The sequence below is a fragment of the Callionymus lyra genome, chromosome 1 (assembly GCF_982586985.1).
Source record: "Callionymus lyra chromosome 1, fCalLyr1.hap1.1, whole genome shotgun sequence".
In the NCBI taxonomy this organism is placed as follows: Eukaryota; Metazoa; Chordata; class Actinopteri; order Syngnathiformes; family Callionymidae; genus Callionymus; species Callionymus lyra.
The window spans coordinates 54,803,750-54,822,440 of record NC_141818.1 but is presented as its reverse complement, the minus strand read 5'-3'; the positions used below and the strand labels follow the sequence as shown (position 1 = coordinate 54,822,440).

The 18,691-nt window shown below is 43.3% G+C and overlaps 1 protein-coding gene across 2 annotated transcripts in view; it reads right to left on the bottom strand.

Annotated features, from left to right (window-relative positions):
- Positions 1 to 766: 766 nt before the first annotated feature.
- Positions 767 to 18,691, bottom strand: part of rusc2 (RUN and SH3 domain containing 2) — a 31,594-nt gene continuing 13,669 nt past the window's right edge. Inside the window, exons 3-13 of one of the 2 annotated variants that reach the window (XM_087813254.1) lie at positions 16,424 to 16,925; positions 11,140 to 11,790; positions 7,731 to 7,898; positions 7,460 to 7,621; positions 6,553 to 6,629; positions 6,316 to 6,490; positions 6,149 to 6,254; positions 5,226 to 5,272; positions 3,633 to 4,425; positions 3,025 to 3,165; positions 767 to 2,968 (exon numbers count right to left, since the gene is read on the bottom strand). In XM_087813254.1, the coding sequence (XP_087669380.1) occupies positions 2,776 to 2,968; positions 3,025 to 3,165; positions 3,633 to 4,425; positions 5,226 to 5,272; positions 6,149 to 6,254; positions 6,316 to 6,490; positions 6,553 to 6,629; positions 7,460 to 7,621; positions 7,731 to 7,898; positions 11,140 to 11,790; positions 16,424 to 16,925 (3,015 nt within the window). In that variant the 3' untranslated portion in view covers positions 767 to 2,775. The remainder of the gene's footprint in view (positions 2,969 to 3,024; positions 3,166 to 3,632; positions 4,426 to 5,225; positions 5,273 to 6,148; positions 6,255 to 6,315; positions 6,491 to 6,552; positions 6,630 to 7,459; positions 7,622 to 7,730; positions 7,899 to 11,139; positions 11,791 to 16,423; positions 16,926 to 18,691) is intronic. The other variant, XM_087813262.1, reaches the window with a different exon arrangement.

The window sequence follows — 18,691 nt, the reverse complement described above, 5'->3', positions numbered from 1 at the left end:
TAACACATCAGAGACACACACACTAACACATCAGAGACACACACACTAACACATCAGAGACACACACACTAACACATCAGAGACACACACGAACACATCAGAGACACACACACTAAAACATCAGAGACACACACACTAACACATCAGAGACACACACACTAACACATCAGAGACACACACACTAAAACATCAGAGACACACACACTAAAACATCAGAGACACACACACTAACACATCAGAGACACTAACACATCAGAGACACACACACTAACACATCAGAGACACTAACACATCAGAGACACACACACTAACACATCAGAGACACACACACTAACACATCAGAGACACACACACTAACACATCAGAGACACACACACACATCAGAGACACACTAACACATCAGAGACACACACACTAACACATCAGACACACACACTAACACATCAGAGACACACACACATCAGAGACACACACACTAACACATCAGAGACACACACACTAACACATCAGAGACACACACACTAACACATCAGAGACACACACACTAACACATCAGAGACACTAACACATCAGAGACACACACACTAACACATCAGAGACACACACACACTAACACATCAGAGACACACACTAACACATCAGAGACACTAACACATCAGAGACACACACACTAACACATCAGAGACACACACACTAACACATCAGTCACACACACACTAACACATCAGACACACACACACTAACACAAGAGTCAGGAGCCAGTATGTGTTGATGACTCTTCACTCTGTATTTGAACATCCAGCAGTAAGTTTCAATAATGACTTCAGGTCATGAGGCGACAGACGAGGCTGACACTGGACGCGCTGACAGGCAGGGGGCGCCACTGATCTGACACCTGCCCGTCACCTGAAGGTCGACCTGTGACCTTGACAAACATCTGCTGCTCATTCCAGAGAGAACTCATGTCCGTCATGTGATCAAATCCACCTTCAAATCCCAGATGATGGTTGATCTGCAGCTCGTGGTGCGTTCAGGTGCGTCGGGAAGTTTCACTGAAAACAGGGCAGAATTGTTGCCGAATCAACATGCGAGTAGAATTTCCCCAAATCTCGTCTGAAGACACGTTTGTGTCACTTTGAGATGCTACACACAGTGGCCGCTCCATTATGACCACCAGAGCCACTGATCCCAGGTTTGACTCCATGTCTTCCACGAGCTCACTCCCCACCTGTGAACTCAGCAAACGTCACACGGAGCACGTTCACATATCCGTGTATTTACACGTTAAATAACTCGTTAACTCTCAAATGAAAAACTGTACAAAACCTCGAACTCATGTACATTTAAAAGGTTACATTTCATTTCCTTTTTTCCCCTGAAGGCCACGTTTCCACGACGACGCTCGTGGATCTTCTCGTCCTTCCTCGCCACCTTCTCGCGCTCGAGGAACACGACGAGTTCTGGTTCGAAGGCTGCGAGTCTTAAAGTGTCGACAGTGCAGTTCAACCTAAAGCTTGAAGACGTTTCTCCCGTCGATGGAACTTTTATACAAACGTTCTCAGAACATTTAAATACTTATGAATATATTTACCAACACGTTTGATTCAGAGACGAAACACCTTCAGTTTCACTTCCATCTCGTCTTCAAACCTTCATCCTCCATGTTGTGTGAAGATGATCATCTTCAAGTGTAACTTAAACGAACAGTATTGAATACAAACACCATCACCGTAGTTGTTGTTATATTTGTTATATTTGTGTTGCCATTAAAGGAAGATTAACTTCAGAAAGTTTCCTTCGTTTTAAATCCTCTGCTCTCTGACGTCTTTAAACTGTCGTGCAACACAGTAGCTTTTGCGCCACCAAGTGGACGCAATTAGAAGAGCAACTTATTTTTGTTGTTGAAGTTCATTTTTTAAAAGGTTTTCCAAATGTTGACGTGTTTTTCTGTTCAGGTGGAGTTTTTTTACACGCAGATCTTTAGGTGATGCTCACGAAACCACAGCATTTTTAAAAAATCTCAATAACATAAAATAAAATATTATATACTTAAATCTAAAATGCAAATATTCAAAGCATTTTCTTAATTGTGCTGTTAAACGTCCGGCAGTCGTTACGTCCTTCACTTAAAGGATCAATAGAATCCAGCTAGATCTCGGCGATGACTGAGGACGAGAGGATACAGTGATGACTGAGGACGAGAGGATAGAGCGATGACTGAGGACGAGAGGATACAGTGATGACTGAGGACGAGAGGATACAGTGATGACTGAGGACGAGAGGATACAGTGACGACTGAGGACGAGAGGATACAGTGATGACTGAGGACGAGAGGATACAGTGAGTCCAGCAGCTTTTAAAGCTGATGTTTGGACATATTTTGGTTTGAAAACAAATGAAAGTAGTTACGACTTCAAGAGTCTGTAAATCTCCAGTCAAATATACACTTGTTACTACAGTATTACTGTATATATAGTATTGTGATATCTTGTCGACAAATCCTTGTCAATACAACAACTATTTTGTATTCTTTACAAAATCATCTCCTTGATCCTGATCTTGACTCTGATTGGTGGAAACTGAGGATGTTTTGCGTCTGAATCAAAGCGGTTGAAACCGGTCACCGTGGAAACACTGGTGTGATATACTTGATCTCGTCGGTTCTGACCGGAGACCGAGGAACCCGACGTCAGGTTCTCCGGGTTCGCTCTTCTTCGGGTGTTTTCATGCACGCGTGGGTCATGCTGACCCGGACCGAGAGGATCTGCATCAGGGTCACTGCAGCTCCAGACTCTCCTCCATGCTGGCCAGAGTCACGTAGACGAGGGGCACCAGACCCCGGCGCGAGTCCAGCGAGCACAGCAGCCACTCCGGGTCCGCTTTGCCCAGAACCCGCAGGACGTCGCCCTTGCTGAAGCTGAGGTGACCCGGTTCCGTGGCGATGTGGTGGCACAGCGCTCGCACCTCGCTGAGAGAAGAGACGCGTCACATGACTGACCACCGACACCTGGACGCCGCTCTTACCACTGCGGCTTCGGAGGCGTCGCCGGCGCCGCTGGAGACGTTTGGGTCGGAGGATCCCATCTTTTCCCACTTCCTGTTCCGATGGTTTGAGCCACCAGACCCAGGACGGACCGGTCCAGACCCAACCAGCCGGACGGAGCCCTGCAGATGAAAAACATGCAGATTTTAACTATTTATATTTTGTAAATAATAACGGTTTGAATTAAACCTTTTAAAAATGAAAAATTTTAAGCAGTGAATAGTTTTTTCGTTTTATTGAATAATTGAATTAAAGTTTGTGAGTTTGATTTTCTAATAATTCAAATATAAAAAATCTTAATTCAATACTATTTTACGTGTAACATTTTAAATTCAATAGAAAAATGTTGGAATAAAAGTGCAAACAGACAATATCGTGAATAATTGACGCGATTGGTGCTTAAACGTCACGTGATCATCCGTGTGTCGCGTGATTGGCTGAAAGTTAGTTCAGTCTAGTGACACAATTATGACTTTTATATTGAATTTAAAGCGCTGAGGTATAAAAATACTGAGTTTAGACGAAGAATATCGAACTCTACGTGTTCCAACAACAATAAACTAAAATAATGATTCAATGTGACTCTGACCTGGACTTCTGAGGCTTCTGCTCCGGGGACTTCTTGGGGGACCCGAGGCTGGATCCAAACAACCTTCCCCAGCGGAGACTCTGTCCCTGCGAGCCGCTCTGGTCGACCTGGACCGTCGTGCAGCTCTCTTGGCTCAGAACCGACTCCGGAGGACTTCCCATCCAGGAGGGTCTTCCTCTGGACCCGGTGCTGCTCTCGGCTCCCTCCACCACGCCCTCTCTGGCGGGCGGGTGCTGCCTCCTCTCCGACGACCTCCTCCTCCTCCTCTCGGTCTTGATGAACTTCGACCCCTCGGCGGACGGGTCGATGTAGACCTGCGAGGACTGCATGAGCTGGTACCACCAGCCGGCCTGTCTGTCCGTCACCTCCCTGTCCCTCCATCTGTCCTCGTCCTCCTCCTCCCTCGGACCGTCCTGCCCGGCTCCTCTGGCCCGCCGGCCTCCCTCCTTCCTGGCCTCCGTCCTGGGCCAGGTCCCGTCCCGCCTCAGGGCCTCCTTCCTGGCGTCGGCCTGCGACGAGTCCCGGACCATCTCGCCGACGGTGGCGCTCCAGCCTCGCATCAGCTGGAAGGTGGAGCGAGACGAGCGCTCGGCGCCGGCGCCGGACGAGCACAGCTGCTCCTTGCGCCGCAGGTGCTCCTCGCCCTCCTGCAGGAGGTGCGGCTCGAACAGCAGGTCCAGGTCGAAGGGCAGGGCGGACAGAGGCTGCAGCAGCAGGAGCAGCTCCTCCAGCAGAGGGCGACACTGGGACAGATGCAGGAGACCCCACGGGTGGTAGTGTGCGGCCACGATGTCTGGAGGAGGAATCATGGACGTTTAAAGAGGTCAATAAATCTCAAAACTAATTAAAAAGTCATTCTTAGGATCATAAATGTTAATTAAAGTATCATAATAAATACAAACCTACACTTTTTTGATAATTTTATTAAAAACATCCTCCTTGAATGAGCATTTATCAAGTTTGTCTTTTATTAATGTCATTATTACATGTTTAAGAAAAATTTAGTTTTTATGTTTTATACAAGTGACATCACAGGCAACTCTTGCAGGAGCCAAGGTCTCAAGCAACCAAGCCCTCATAGAAATCTGATTTATTGACTGTTTCTTTGGTAGTTAAAGTAAACCATACGACCTCAAAACAAAGTGAAGAAACACTAGTAGCTTGTTAGCTTAGCTCAACGATAACAAAGCTTTTAATATCAAATTGAAGTGAAGACTGCAAAAAAGAAAATGTTTCAAAAGATTTTCTCTAAAATTGACTCTTTTATTGGACAGTAAACATAAATTAATCTTCTCTAAAGGTTACGATACAAAGTTCAAATCAACAGGAATTGATCCTATGGTGACAATTATCAATTGTGTCATGAACTATGTATCTTGTTAAATGACCCACAAATACCAAATTAACAAACAGAATCTGACACGATGATTGTTAGTATTGATTAAAAAAAAAAACAGGAGCGTAGAAAGAAAAATACAACGTAAAATAAAATCAATGAATAAAAAACAAATAAAACAAGTGGGTCAATGTTTTGCATTGAACACTAATTAATTAACAGTTCAGAGCAGCTGGTGATGCAAAAGTCGCACAAACCTTCATGTGTGTAGAGATGATTGAACCAGAACTCCAGAGACTTGAGGCTGAAGACACAAATCAACATTTAAAACACACACACACACACAAAACATTGTCAAAACATTTTGGTTTGTGATGTCGGTTTTATAAAACAAAATCTAAATAAACGTTCGATTCATTTGAGTCACATTCAAAAAACAACATTTTTTATGTGATCATTAAATCTAAAGTTCACTCATTTCCAGATGTAATGTTGATCTTCTCTTGTAAAGACACTTGTTAGGAAAACCATATGGTTTCGTTTCTTGTATAAAGACATTATTCTTTTAGAACCTAAACTCTTTTTTTAACTCCATTTTTAAACATTTACGTAGATAAGATACAACTTTATTGATCCCTCTGGAAAATATTATGACGTAATTGAGACGATGTTTTATATTTTTTTAATTATGTCTTTAATGTAAAAGATGTTTAAGCAGCACTGCAGCAATGTGCTGAAAACAAAGTGCATGTCATTTGTGACACATTTTCTAAGATATAAATTAAATAAATAATAAACTAAGAACAAAGAGGTTTTATTTGGCTTGTTTATTATATTGACTCTGTTAAACTGATCCTACAGCTGAGGACCAGAACACGACCAGTTCACACTGAACACTTTTTGAAGAATATAATAATTAGATCTTTCATCAGTCTGGTTCTGCTCAAGGTTCTGCTTAGTTTTCACTCGCCATTGTCGCACATTGTGATTGTCTGGCACCAGTTTTTCTCATCTTTTATAAAGTGTTATTTAAACTGTAAATCGTTTTGAGGTATTTCTTCTATGATTCTGACTTTTAAATACATTTAAATAGAATATTTAAATCCAACAAAAGTTTATTAAATCCCTGACTCAGGTGAGTGATAAGCGACCTCTAGTGGATGATGAACATTAGACTCACTTAAGGAGTCCAAAGATGAAGGCGTTGAGTCTCATGCGGTGGCTGCTCAGCTCAGAGAACTGGTTGACTTTGTTCAAAAGGCTGTGCAGGACTCGTGTGGACGGACCTGGTGAAGACAAACATGGTCACTCTCCACCTTCTGGCCTCACACCGTGGAGACGGCGAACCTAGCTGCGTGGACGCCTCCACCAGGCTCCAGGGGTGACAGCGGCGCTGACCGATGATCAGGTCCAGGACGTACGCCTTCAAGCCGTCCTGCAGGACCTCGTGGAGCGCCGGGCACAGGTACTTCAGGATGAGGTGACCCATGTTCGGACTCACCCAGCTGTTGCCCAGCTTGGCCTGGAATCATCAGAGGAAACGGTTACAGCAAAGGTCACGGGGTCGACGTGGAGAGGTTCTACCTTCAGGTTGTGATCCCTGCTCGAGCCAAAGTGAGCCACGATGAGGTCCACGGCTCTGTTCACGGCTTTCACCAAACCTGACGAGGAGCCGAAGATCAAGACGGTGTTGACATGAAGACGATTCAAAGTTTATTAATGAAGTATTTTCTTAAGAGCCAATAGTTTAAACAAATAGAGTGTGATTCTCTTCTTTTTTTTTAAATCAGTCTAAGCTCATCAGACCTGGTTTTTAATCACAGTTTCCAACATTTATTTCACACTTTTTATCAACCTTTTTTAATCCATAGTTTAAATTTGTCTTCTTTGGCCCAGAAATGCATAACAAATGTACAGACTGTGAGACAATAAGTTGCACATTTTTCAGAGTTTGTACATTTTTTTCAAGAGTTTAAAACAAATAAACAAACTTCTTGAAACAAATGAACAGTGTTTGTAAATGAATTAAAATAAATAGAGTTTGTCATTTAAGTTTAAAAGTTTGTAAACATGGTTTATAGTTTTGAAAATTTCTTTAAGATTTGTAAAATGTTATTGGATTATTTTAATTTGTCGTTTTCATAATAGTTACAATATGTGACGCAGCTCTAAACTTCATCAACCACTGCTGTGTTTACGTGTGTATGCTGCCCCCTAGCGGAACCTTTAGTAGGTCATGATTTAAAGGTGGTTAGGAATTCAACATAAACTACTCTGTCGTCTCCATCACTACAAATATTAGATGAGGATCCGACCATCATGGCTTCATTCAGACTCAATCCCAGCGTCGCTCAATAACCTCTCATCGTCAAGAAGCCTCTTCACAGCGAGAGCCTCTTGATTTAAGCCTCGCCCGCCATCTTTCTTCCCTCTGAACCTCATATTTGAAAGGTTATAAAAAGGACGAGACTCCCGCAGACACCGGCCTCACCTCTCTTCTGTGCCAGGTCCACAGAGATCTGAGACGACGAGGACGAGCAGGAGATGGAGGCGTCGGGCGAGAGGCAGAACTCCTCGGGCGGTCTCTCGCTCAGCGAGAAATAATCCGGCAAGAAGTCGCTGTGGCTGAGCTGCAGCTTCCCGGCGTGACTTCCTGCCGGACGGAGAGAGAGAGAGAGTGAGCGGCGGCTTCAGAAGAAGGTCTGCAGGCTGACAACACGCGTCGCCATCAGTTATGTTAGCGCTGACAAAACAACAAGCACCGTTCGGCCGGCCGGGCGCATGGCGAGGCGGCGCGGCGGGGAAATCGAAGACATTTCGCCGGACGGGGCGAGTCGACTGTGAAGTGACCCCCGGTGAGGACTGGCTGCCGAGAGGGTTCCTCCTGCGGTACTCTCTCCACTTGAGGGCCTGAGGAGAGAGGTGGTGCGCTGATGTGGAGGAGTTTAATGTGAGGACCAGGAGATGAGGAGGAAGATGAGGAGGAAGATGAGGAGGAAGATGAGGAGGGTAGTAACATGAGAGGAGGAAGATGAGGAGGGTAACATGAGAGGAGGAAGATGAAGAGGAAGATGAGGAGGGTAACATGAGAGGAGGAAGATGAGGAGGAAGATGAGGAGGGTAACATGAGAGGAGGAAGATGAGGAGGAAGATGAGGAGGGTAACATGAGAGGAGGAAGATGAGGAGGGTAACATGAGAGGAAGATGAGGAGGGTAACATGAGAGGAGGAAGATGAGGAGGTAACATGAGAGGAGGAAGATGAAGAGGAAGATGAGGAGGGTAACATGAGAGGAGGAAGATGAGGAGGAAGATGAGGAGGGTAACATGAGAGGAGGAAGATGAGGAGGAAGATGAGGAGGGTAACATGAGAGGAGGAAGATGAGGAGGGTAACATGAGAGGAAGATGAAGAGGGTAACATGAGAGGAGGAAGATGAGGAGGGTAACATGAGAGGAGGAAGATGAGGAGGTAACATGAGAGGAGGAAGATGAAGAGGGTAACATGAGAGGAGGAAGATGAGGAGGGTAACATGAGAGGAGGAAGATGAAGAGGGTAACATGAGAGGAGGAAGATGAGGGGGAAGATGAGGAGGAAGATGAAGAGGGTAACATGAGAGGAGGAAGATGAAGAGGGTAACATGAGAGGAGGAAGATGAGGAGGTAACATGAGAGGAGGAAGATGAGGAGGGTAACATGAGAGGAGGAAGATGAGGAGGGTAACATGAGAGGAGGAAGATGAGGAGGGTAACATGAGAGGAGGAAGATGAGGAGGTAACATGAGAGGAGGAAGATGAGGAGGGTAACATGAGAGGAGGAAGATGAGGAGGGTAACATGAGAGGAGGAAGATGAGGAGGGTAACATGAGAGGAGGAAGATGAGGAGGGAAACATGAGAGGAGGAAGATGAGGAGGGAAACATGAGAGGAGGAAGATGAGGAGGGAAACATGAGAGGAGGAAGATGAGGAGGGTAACATGAGAGGAGGAAGATGAGGAGGGTAACATGAGAGGAGGAAGATGAGGAGGGTAACATGAGAGGAGGAAGATGAGGAGGGTAACATGAGAGGAGGAAGATGAGGAGGGTAACATGAGAGGAGGAAGATGAGGAGGGTAACATGAGAGGAAGATGAGGAGGGTAACATGAGAGGAGGAAGATGAGGAGGGTAACATGAGAGGAGGAAGATGAGGAGGGTAACATGAGAGGAGGAAGATGAGGAGGGAAACATGAGAGGAGGAAGATGAGAAGGTAACATGAGAGGAGGAAGATGAGGAGGGAAACATGAGAGGAGGAAGATGAGGAGGGAAACATGAGAGGAGGAAGATGAGAAGGTAACATGAGAGGAGGAAGATGAGGAGGGAAACATGAGAGGAGGAAGATGAGAAGGTAACATGAGAGGAGGAAGATGAGGAGGGTAACATGAGAGGAGGAAGATGAGGAGGTAACATGAGAGGAGGAAGATGAGGAGGGTAACATGAGAGGAGGAAGATGAGGAGGGAAACATGAGAGGAGGAAGATGAGGAGGGAAACATGAGAGGAGGAAGATGAGGAGGGAAACATGAGAGGAGGAAGATGAGAAGGTAACATGAGAGGAGGAAGATGAGGAGGGTAACATGAGAGGAGGAAGATGAGGAGGTAACATGAGAGGAGGAAGATGAGGAGGGTAACATGAGAGGAGGAAGATGAGGAGGGAAACATGAGAGGAGGAAGATGAGGAGGGAAACATGAGAGGAGGAAGATGAGGAGGGAAACATGAGAGGAGGAAGATGAGAAGGTAACATGAGAGGAGGAAGATGAGGAGGGAAACATGAGAGGAGGAAGATGAGAAGGTAACATGAGAGGAGGAAGATGAGGAGGGTAACATGAGAGGAGGAAGATGAGGAGGTAACATGAGAGGAGGAAGATGAGGAGGGTAACATGAGAGGAGGAAGATGAGGAGGGAAACATGAGAGGAGGAAGATGAGGAGGGAAACATGAGAGGAGGAAGATGAGGAGGGTAACATGAGAGGAGGAAGATGAGGAGGTAACATGAGAGGAGGAAGATGAGGAGGGTAACATGAGAGGAGGAAGATGAGGAGGGAAACATGAGAGGAGGAAGATGAGGAGGGAAACATGAGAGGAGGAAGATGAGGAGGGAAACATGAGAGGAGGAAGATGAGAAGGTAACATGAGAGGAGGAAGATGAGGAGGGTAACATGAGAGGAGGAAGATGAGGAGGGAAACATGAGAGGAGGAAGATGAGAAGGTAACATGAGAGGAGGAAGATGAGGAGGGAAACATGAGAGGAGGAAGATGAGGAGGGAAACATGAGAGGAGGAAGATGAGGAGGTAACATGAGAGGAGGAATATGAGGAGGGAAACATGAGAGGAGGAAGATGAGAAGGTAACATGAGAGGAGGAAGATGAGAAGGTAACATGAGAGGAGGAAGATGAGGAGGGAAACATGAGAGGAGGAAGATGAGAAGGTAACATGAGAGGAGGAAGATGAGGAGGTAACATGAGAGGAGGAAGATGAGGAGGTAACATGAGAGGAGGAAGATGAGGAGGGAAACATGAGAGGAGGAAGATGAGAAGGTAACATGAGAGGAGGAAGATGAGAAGGTAACATGAGAGGAGGAAGATGAGGAGGGAAACATGAGAGGAGGAAGATGAGAAGGTAACATGAGAGGAGGAAGAGATGAATTGAGAGAAAAGATCAATCACAAAAGTGAGTTAAGAAGCAGTAAAACAGCTTCAATCAAACATGGAGGAAGAAAAACTAGTTGTTTTCTAAAGATAAAGATATTAAAGATTCTTGTTACTTTGTGTGTTTCTCTAGTTCGATGCATATTTTATCATAATAAACACATAATAAACACTATTTACTCTCAAACAATTAAGCAACAGTTCAATTATGGTTATTAATTTAATCTAAAACACACTTTATCTTTAATAAGTAACAAATGAAAGTGTTTTATGGATTAAATTAACGTTTGCATCAACTCAGCAAAACCTTTCATATCAATTATAAATAATTATTATCAACAATGTAAACTTGAACTTTTATGGCCATTAAATATATTCTCATCTTAATTCAACTGTTGAGGATCATCGTCGATTATACACAACAGAGAAATGATGTTAAACTTCTACAACGAAATACTCGTCAAAGTATAGATTCAAGTATTTCAAACCTACCGTTGTGGGATCGAACTCCTGCCGCTTTGCCAGAGTCTGTCCTCCCAGACTCGTGGACCCCCAGAGGACTCAGAGAGTCGCCGTGAAGCGCCGGCAAACTGTTCAACGGGCCCCGGTAACAAAGAGTCGGGGGGACCACCCCCCTTTTGACCCCCAGTGAGGGGGGAGGAGGGGTCAGAGGTGCTGAGGTCACACTCTGTCTCGGCGTCTGAGGCGAGCGAGGTCCTGCCGCGAGGACGCAGGAGGGGCTGTGAGGGGGTTTGGGACTCGGGGTGCAGGTGGAACATGTCCCAGAGCTGGACGCCCTCTGCAGGCGGACCGGGGAATAGCTCCCGAGTGGAGAGAGTCGTACGGAGTCAGGAGGACGTGATGTTGTGACGGGAGCAGCCTGAGCATCTTCCTCCTCCTCCTCCTCTGCTCCTCCTCCTCCTCCTCCTCCAGACCCAGACCCGGACCCGGACCCGGAGCTGGTGCACACCTGCATCTCAGGGGCGTAGCCAGCGATCAGGGGCAGCAGAGGCTTGGGCGGCGGGGGCTTGGACGCGAACTGATGGTGGAAGGTGAAGGGCTGGATGGGCAGCGAGGTGGGTCTCTGGTCTTTACGGTAGCGGACCACGCCGGGAATGTTCTCCGAGGAGCAGGAGGGACCACCTGGAACAGACAGAACCACGTTATTGAGTAAGAACACGTAATAATAATGTAAGATTGTAGTAAGTTGTTGATGAGTTGAGGCTCAAGTCAACATAATGTTTATGGAGAAAAAATGATCTTAATTGACGTGAAAAAAAAAGAAAAAACCCTAAAAACCCGATGAAAACAATAAAAAAATGTGAATAAAGAATCAAATATAGAAGAAGAAAAAGATTTCAAATCCATTAAATAATAAAACAAGGATTACAAATGATACATTTACATTTTTATTGGATTCATTTCCCAATATGTTTTTAAAGCTATAAATAAATACATTTTATTTATACATCATTTAGAAGGACAACAAATAAAGCACAGACGGGAAAAGCAAATAAACAAAGTTTATAAAGTTATATTTTGTTGAGTTGAAAATGTCATACCTAATAAAAACAAAAATATTTTAATGTTGAATTATACTTATTGATGAGGAAAATACAAATATCACCTGGATTACTTATATACGTTTAACATAAACCAATAGGGCAAGAAATGTTTTCTAAAAACATGAATAATACTCAATAAATGAACAAGAAACTTTTCTAACCCATTTTTTTTAACATAACAACAACTCGGGCGTTATTTAAGTTATTAAAATGTTGTGGACTTTAATGAAATCATTTTAAACAATTGCCAGGATTTCAGTTTTTTCAGAGTCAAAAATTCACAGTGACTGAGCATTATAACCTTAAAAGAGTTTAAATACTGTTTTTATCTTATTTTGATCTTGATTCTAGTAGATAAAGGTGTTTTGTATCCACAGCACAGGGACGAGAGTTGGAACTGAATCCAGACATGTCCACATAAAAGTGTCTCGTCATGAGTTACGCAGCCCTGATCACATTCCACCTGCACTGTCACACTCTGTCCCGACACACACAACCACACACACACACACACACACACACACACACACACACACACACACACACACACACACACATGCAGAGTGTTAACCTGGCAGTCGGCGTCAGACACTTTCTTCTTCTTCCTCTGGAACTACTTCTTTTTGTCAGAGCCGCTCGTGACACATGTGTGTGTGTGTGTGTGTGTGTGTGTGTGTGTGTGTGTGTGTGTGTGTGTGTGTGTGTGTGTGAGTGTGTGAGTCAAAATATTGCGCAAGCTTGTTTTCCTCCTGAAGCCCCGCCTCCTCTCGCTGTTAATCATGCTGAGTGCAGTGACGCGCATCTGCCACTGGGGGCAGCGTTGAGCTTCAGCTGGATGGTAACACCCCACACCCTGAAGGCCTCACAGCTCCCAGTGGAGATGAAGCACACACACACACACACACACACACACACACACACAAACACACACCCTCTCTGCCCTGTCAACCCTCTAATTGCCTCCTTCTCTTCCCTCCTTGTTCTCCTCCTGGTATTCACCTCCTCTTCTCTCCACATAGAATCCATTAGAGAGCTTCCATCTCTTCTTCTCTACATCTGCGTTTCATGTTCGCACGATTATCAAGGGAGCGCCGGAGCCTCAGAATCTTTTCACAAAGGATGATGTGGTGATGAAACGACCGACTCCAGTGATGTGTGATGAATAATATATATAGATATTCTGTCTCATCATCCACTTCAACCATCAGAACAATGGTACAGATCAACAGAAGAACCTCATTATATTACTGTTCAATAACGTGACAGAGATCTTAACTTTTACATCACAAATGAAAACCAGGAAAAGCAAATGAAAGGATGTTTTTCGCCGAAAAATGTCCTAAAGATACGACGAGAGGTTTTCGTCATCTGTTGGAGCAGCGACGTCAAAATCCATCACACAAGTCATCTAGATGTTCCACTTCACAGTCAAGGTCCGAACACAAGTCTAGATGTTCCACTTCACAGTCAAGGTCCGAACACAAGTCTAGATGTTCCACTTCACAGTCAAGGTCCGAACACAAGTCTAGATGTTCCACTTCACAGTCAAGGTCCAAACACAAGTCTAGATGTTCCACTTCACAGTCAAGGTCCGAACACAAGTCTAGATGTTCCACTTCACAGTCAAGGTCCAAACACAAGTCTAGATGTTCCACTTCACAGTCAAGGTCCAAACACAAGTCTAGATGTTCCACTTCACAGTCAAGGTCCAAACACAAGTCTAGATGTTCCACTTCACAGTCAAGGTCCGAACACAAGTCTAGACGGATGGACCGCGTAAGTGTGACTAAACGTGCCACATTTAGCCCCCGGGACTTGAGTTAGAAGTGTGTTATAGACAAGCAATCAACTTTAAACACTATAAACTATAAAAGCCCAACATTGAGCTCCTCCAATAATTCGTTAGTTCATTTATTATTTGTGTACTTCTGTGACGTTTCACGTTACAACCGTTTATTGTTCATTTTTGTTTTGCACCATAACTTTATAAATATCATATATTAATGTGTATTATTAGGTTTATTGGCATCTATGTTTTATTATTTTATATTTTGTTATATTATTTCAATATTATTATTATTATATTTTAGAACATGCATTATTTTTATTTTGTATTAATGTTTTTAATATACGCACTGTATGTTTAATCTAATATTTATGTTTAATCTTGATTTTTCTACTATTAACTTGACGCTGTGACTTAAACAAGTAGCTTTTATTTTCTTGTTACGTTTTTTTCAACAAGTGCATGTTATTGAATCTGCATTTGTGATACAAGTACTTTAACAAACAAGTATTAAGAATACAGTTGTTTTTATTACGTTATGACTTCAGGGAGAGAAGAACGAGTCTCCAAAGGAAGTAAACAAGTGGAAAGTCAACAGGACCGGCGGGTTAATGTGGAAATGTTTACTCGCGCTGTTGAACACAAACTTCTATTCAAACGAAGTCTGATGGAGTTTTTTTTAAATTGGCAGCTTCAACGAGAACAAATGTGTTTTTCCACAGGTTCAAAATAATCACCTGAGATCACGTTATTAATGTTGACATTTATTTGTCAAAGTAGTATTAATTTAAACCACTTAATGTTTCTACAAACATGTGTTTGAATTTGCTTTGGTTAGTATTTTTCAGCCAATGAGAGACAGAATGAGGTTCATCTACTTCTGCTCTTGAACTTAATCTGACAGTATTTAAGCATCTGCAGGAGGAAAAACACGTCTTCCTGGATTTAATCTTGACAAACTGTGTTTTCTCTCACTAGAAAAGATCAAGAAATTCACAAAATAATCAAACAGATGACTTTCAACTATACAAACTGATTTCTAATATCTTTCTTGAACTCTCCTTCCGGTTCCTGCAGCTTTAAGTTGAATATTTCAAGTGGAAATCTTCAACTTCTTCTTCAGCACTTTTGTATGAAAAATCCCTCATTAAGCGTCTGATCCTCACAGTTTCTTCTCCAAATAAAAAACTACCCAACATCTTCTTTTAGCTACTTCCTCGTTCTAAACAAAACTCTTCCGTTTAACCTGAGTATTACCAACATATACGTGATATTCCCTGAGGAAGTGACTTCATCGTCCGAGTTGCACCTTTAGGAAGATCTTTTAGAAATACAGCCTTAACTTAACAATTTAAACTGACACCAGTGCATGAAGTTGTTTTGTTTGTACAGAGATCCATCATTTCTGCACAGATTAAACACATGAGGTGAACTATCATGAAGTGAGTGTTTGTATTCAAGACCAGCCTCTCTCTCTCTCTCACACACACACACACACACACACACACACCCACACACACATGTGTTCCACGAACGGTGCTGACCTCCACACAGCGAGGGTTCGTCTGCTCACCATTGTGTGCAGAGCTTGTCATTCAGAACACGATCAACTCACTCTCACGAGAACCACAGGCTGTGAAGCTCAGAATGTTATTTGACTATAATCTATTCTGTGGACAAAACTTGTAATTATTCTGGGATGTTTCGAAGGAATGTGTTCAAGCAACACCAGGTCTACAGACAGCATTTCAACTTTCACGACAGACACTTGCATCACCAGGAATTAAATTTCAACAAGTGTGATCACAAAAATAAAACTCTTAAAGAGTAGTTTTATCATCTGTTACAGAGAGAAAATAAATATAATTCAATGGACAATTATAAAGTTCATAAAGTTGAGCTGCTCCAACCATATACTGTATATATATATATATATATATTATTATTATTTCACCTATGACTATGATTTTGAGTAAAAATACAAAGTTTGTTACTTTAACTTTTTTAATTTAGACTTGAGCAGTTGAAGCTCCCAATACTGGTTCTGTGAAGGTTTCTGCTGACAAAAATCTACAACATATTTTATTTAATCCACATTTTAGTCGGTATATTTGAGTAAACTCTATAACAGTTCAAGGTTAATTAACCATGAGTTCAGAATACATCCAGATATTATTATCAATATTGTTTATGTTTCATTTTGACCCTTAATTTATTCCTTGTTACCTCCTCCAAGGAAGTGATGTTTTGTTTGTAGTTGAGTCTGTTTCTCTTTCATCTGGATCCACAAATTATTTGAAGATACAGTCAGTCTGTGGTGCAGAATGAAGCGTTATCACGCGCTATTGTTATATGTCATTAAAAATTAAATAAACCAATTTACACATGATAGTATCATCAACTTTATCACTAACTAACATCTTACCTTCAGTCCTGGCCCGCGTCCCTCGTCCTCCCTCCAGGGGGCGCTCTAAGCAGCCCTGGCTGTAACACCTGGTGAAGGGCACAGGTGCGGCGTGCTGCTCCGTGATGGGAGAGAAGTCCAGAGACGAGTGAGTGGGATGGTCCGAGGCGAACGGGTCGACCACCGTCTTCTGTGGCGGCGAGCCTCCGTTCCTGCGTTTGCTTCGGGCGATCTCGGCGAACGACGTGACCCTCGGCGGCGGCGGCGGCGTCGGGTCGGCGCCCTCGCTCAGGCCGACGGGGCAGCTGAGCATCCGCTCCAGAGACCCGAGGCGCGGCGCCGGAGACCGGTCCAGGTGGCGGTCGTAGCTGCGCGAGCGGAGACGGCCGGCGTCGGAGGAAGAGGCGCCGTCGACGTCCTCGTCCGGCGGCGAGACGTTGACGTACACCTGACCTTTGATCCCGGCTTCTTCTTCCTCCTTCTCCTCGTCCGTCTCTTCGTCGTCCTCGTGGAAATGTTTCTTCTGCGAGGAGAGAATCAAAGTTGAACTTGTTTCACTTATATTCGCCCATGTTACCGTGGCAACAGAGCGATCCAGCAGCTGATGGACTCAGATATGTGGCTCACATTACTGCAGTAATGAAGAACTTTATTTAGAACCTTCTAAAAATATCCAAACACACGAGGACAATATTGCACTCAGAGATGATGCCACAGATGACATGTGTCAAAGTCATTTAACGTGGATCTGGATCTTTAGCTCAAATCAAAGTATATTGATGTTTATATCTTGACCCATTAAAATACCAGTGTCGAAGGTCAAATGTCAACAATTATACAGTTTATCCAATGATGGGATTGAAGGAAATAAACAGACATAAATAAGAAGGAGCTTTCATGATAATATTACAATGAAAGTTATGTAAATATAAAGAAAACAAGTTTTTGTTTCTGGAGTGATTGAGTTGATACTTTATTCTAGGAAACACTGTCTCTCATCCATTTCAAAGGTAAGAAGTTGTGTTTAAAAGAAGAGAAAACTGTTGATTCTATACTTTATTAAATTTCACATGTATTTATGGACGTTTGTATGGATGGATGTGTTATTGCTGCTGGACAGTCATTTCTCCTCCGGGGGATCATTTTAGTATCCATCCATCCATCCATCCATCCATCCATCCATCCATCCATCTATACTTCCATCCATCAATCCATCCATCCATGCATCTGTTCGTTCATCCATCCATCCATCCATCCATCTATACTTCCATCCATCAATCCATCCATCCATGCATCTGTTCGTTCATCCATCCATCCATCCATCCATCCATCCATCCATCCATCCATCCTTCCATCCATCCATCTGTTCTTCCATCCATACATCCATCCATCCATTCATCCATCCATCTGTTCTTCCATCCATCCATCCATCCATCCATCTGTTCTTCCATCCATACATCCATCCATCCATCTGTTCTTCCATCCATACATACATCCATCCATCCATCCACCCACCCATCTGTTCTTCCCTCCATCCATCCATCCATCCATCCATCTGTTCATCCATCCATCCATCCACCCATCCATCCACCCATATATCCATATATCCATCCATCCATCCATCCATATATCCATCCATCCATCCATCCATCCACCCACCCATCTGTTCTTCCCTCCATCCATCCATCCATCCATCCATCCATCCATCCATCTGTTCATCCATCCATCCATCCACCCATCCATCCACCCATCCATCCATCCATATATCCATATATCCATCCATCCATCCATCCATATATCCATCCATCCATCCATCCATCCACCCATCCATCCATCCATCCATCCACCCATCCATCCATCCATCCATATAAATATAAACTTTAATAATAATAATAATAAACTTTCTTGTACTTTATTGTCATGGCCAAAAGAATCGATCATTAAATAATCAACTAAAATCTATTCAAAAATATCATTTTTTAAATAACTTAATTCATGATGGCCTTGACAATGTTTTTAATGAAGTAACATGTTCGAGCTATTACTATTATTACTATTAGACAGCGTTCTTTTCATTCATTTAAAGACTTTTCAAATAGATTTCTTTATACCGTAATGTAAAGTGAGGGATTTCTTCTATTCCTTTAATTACATTAAATCATGTAAACTCCCATATAATCCCACATTATTTACAAGATTTCTTTGGTAGTTTGACCCTGTGAACCCTGACACACGACCCCACAATAAATGACACGTGGAATTTAGGACTTTTGTTTTGCTGAATGGTAG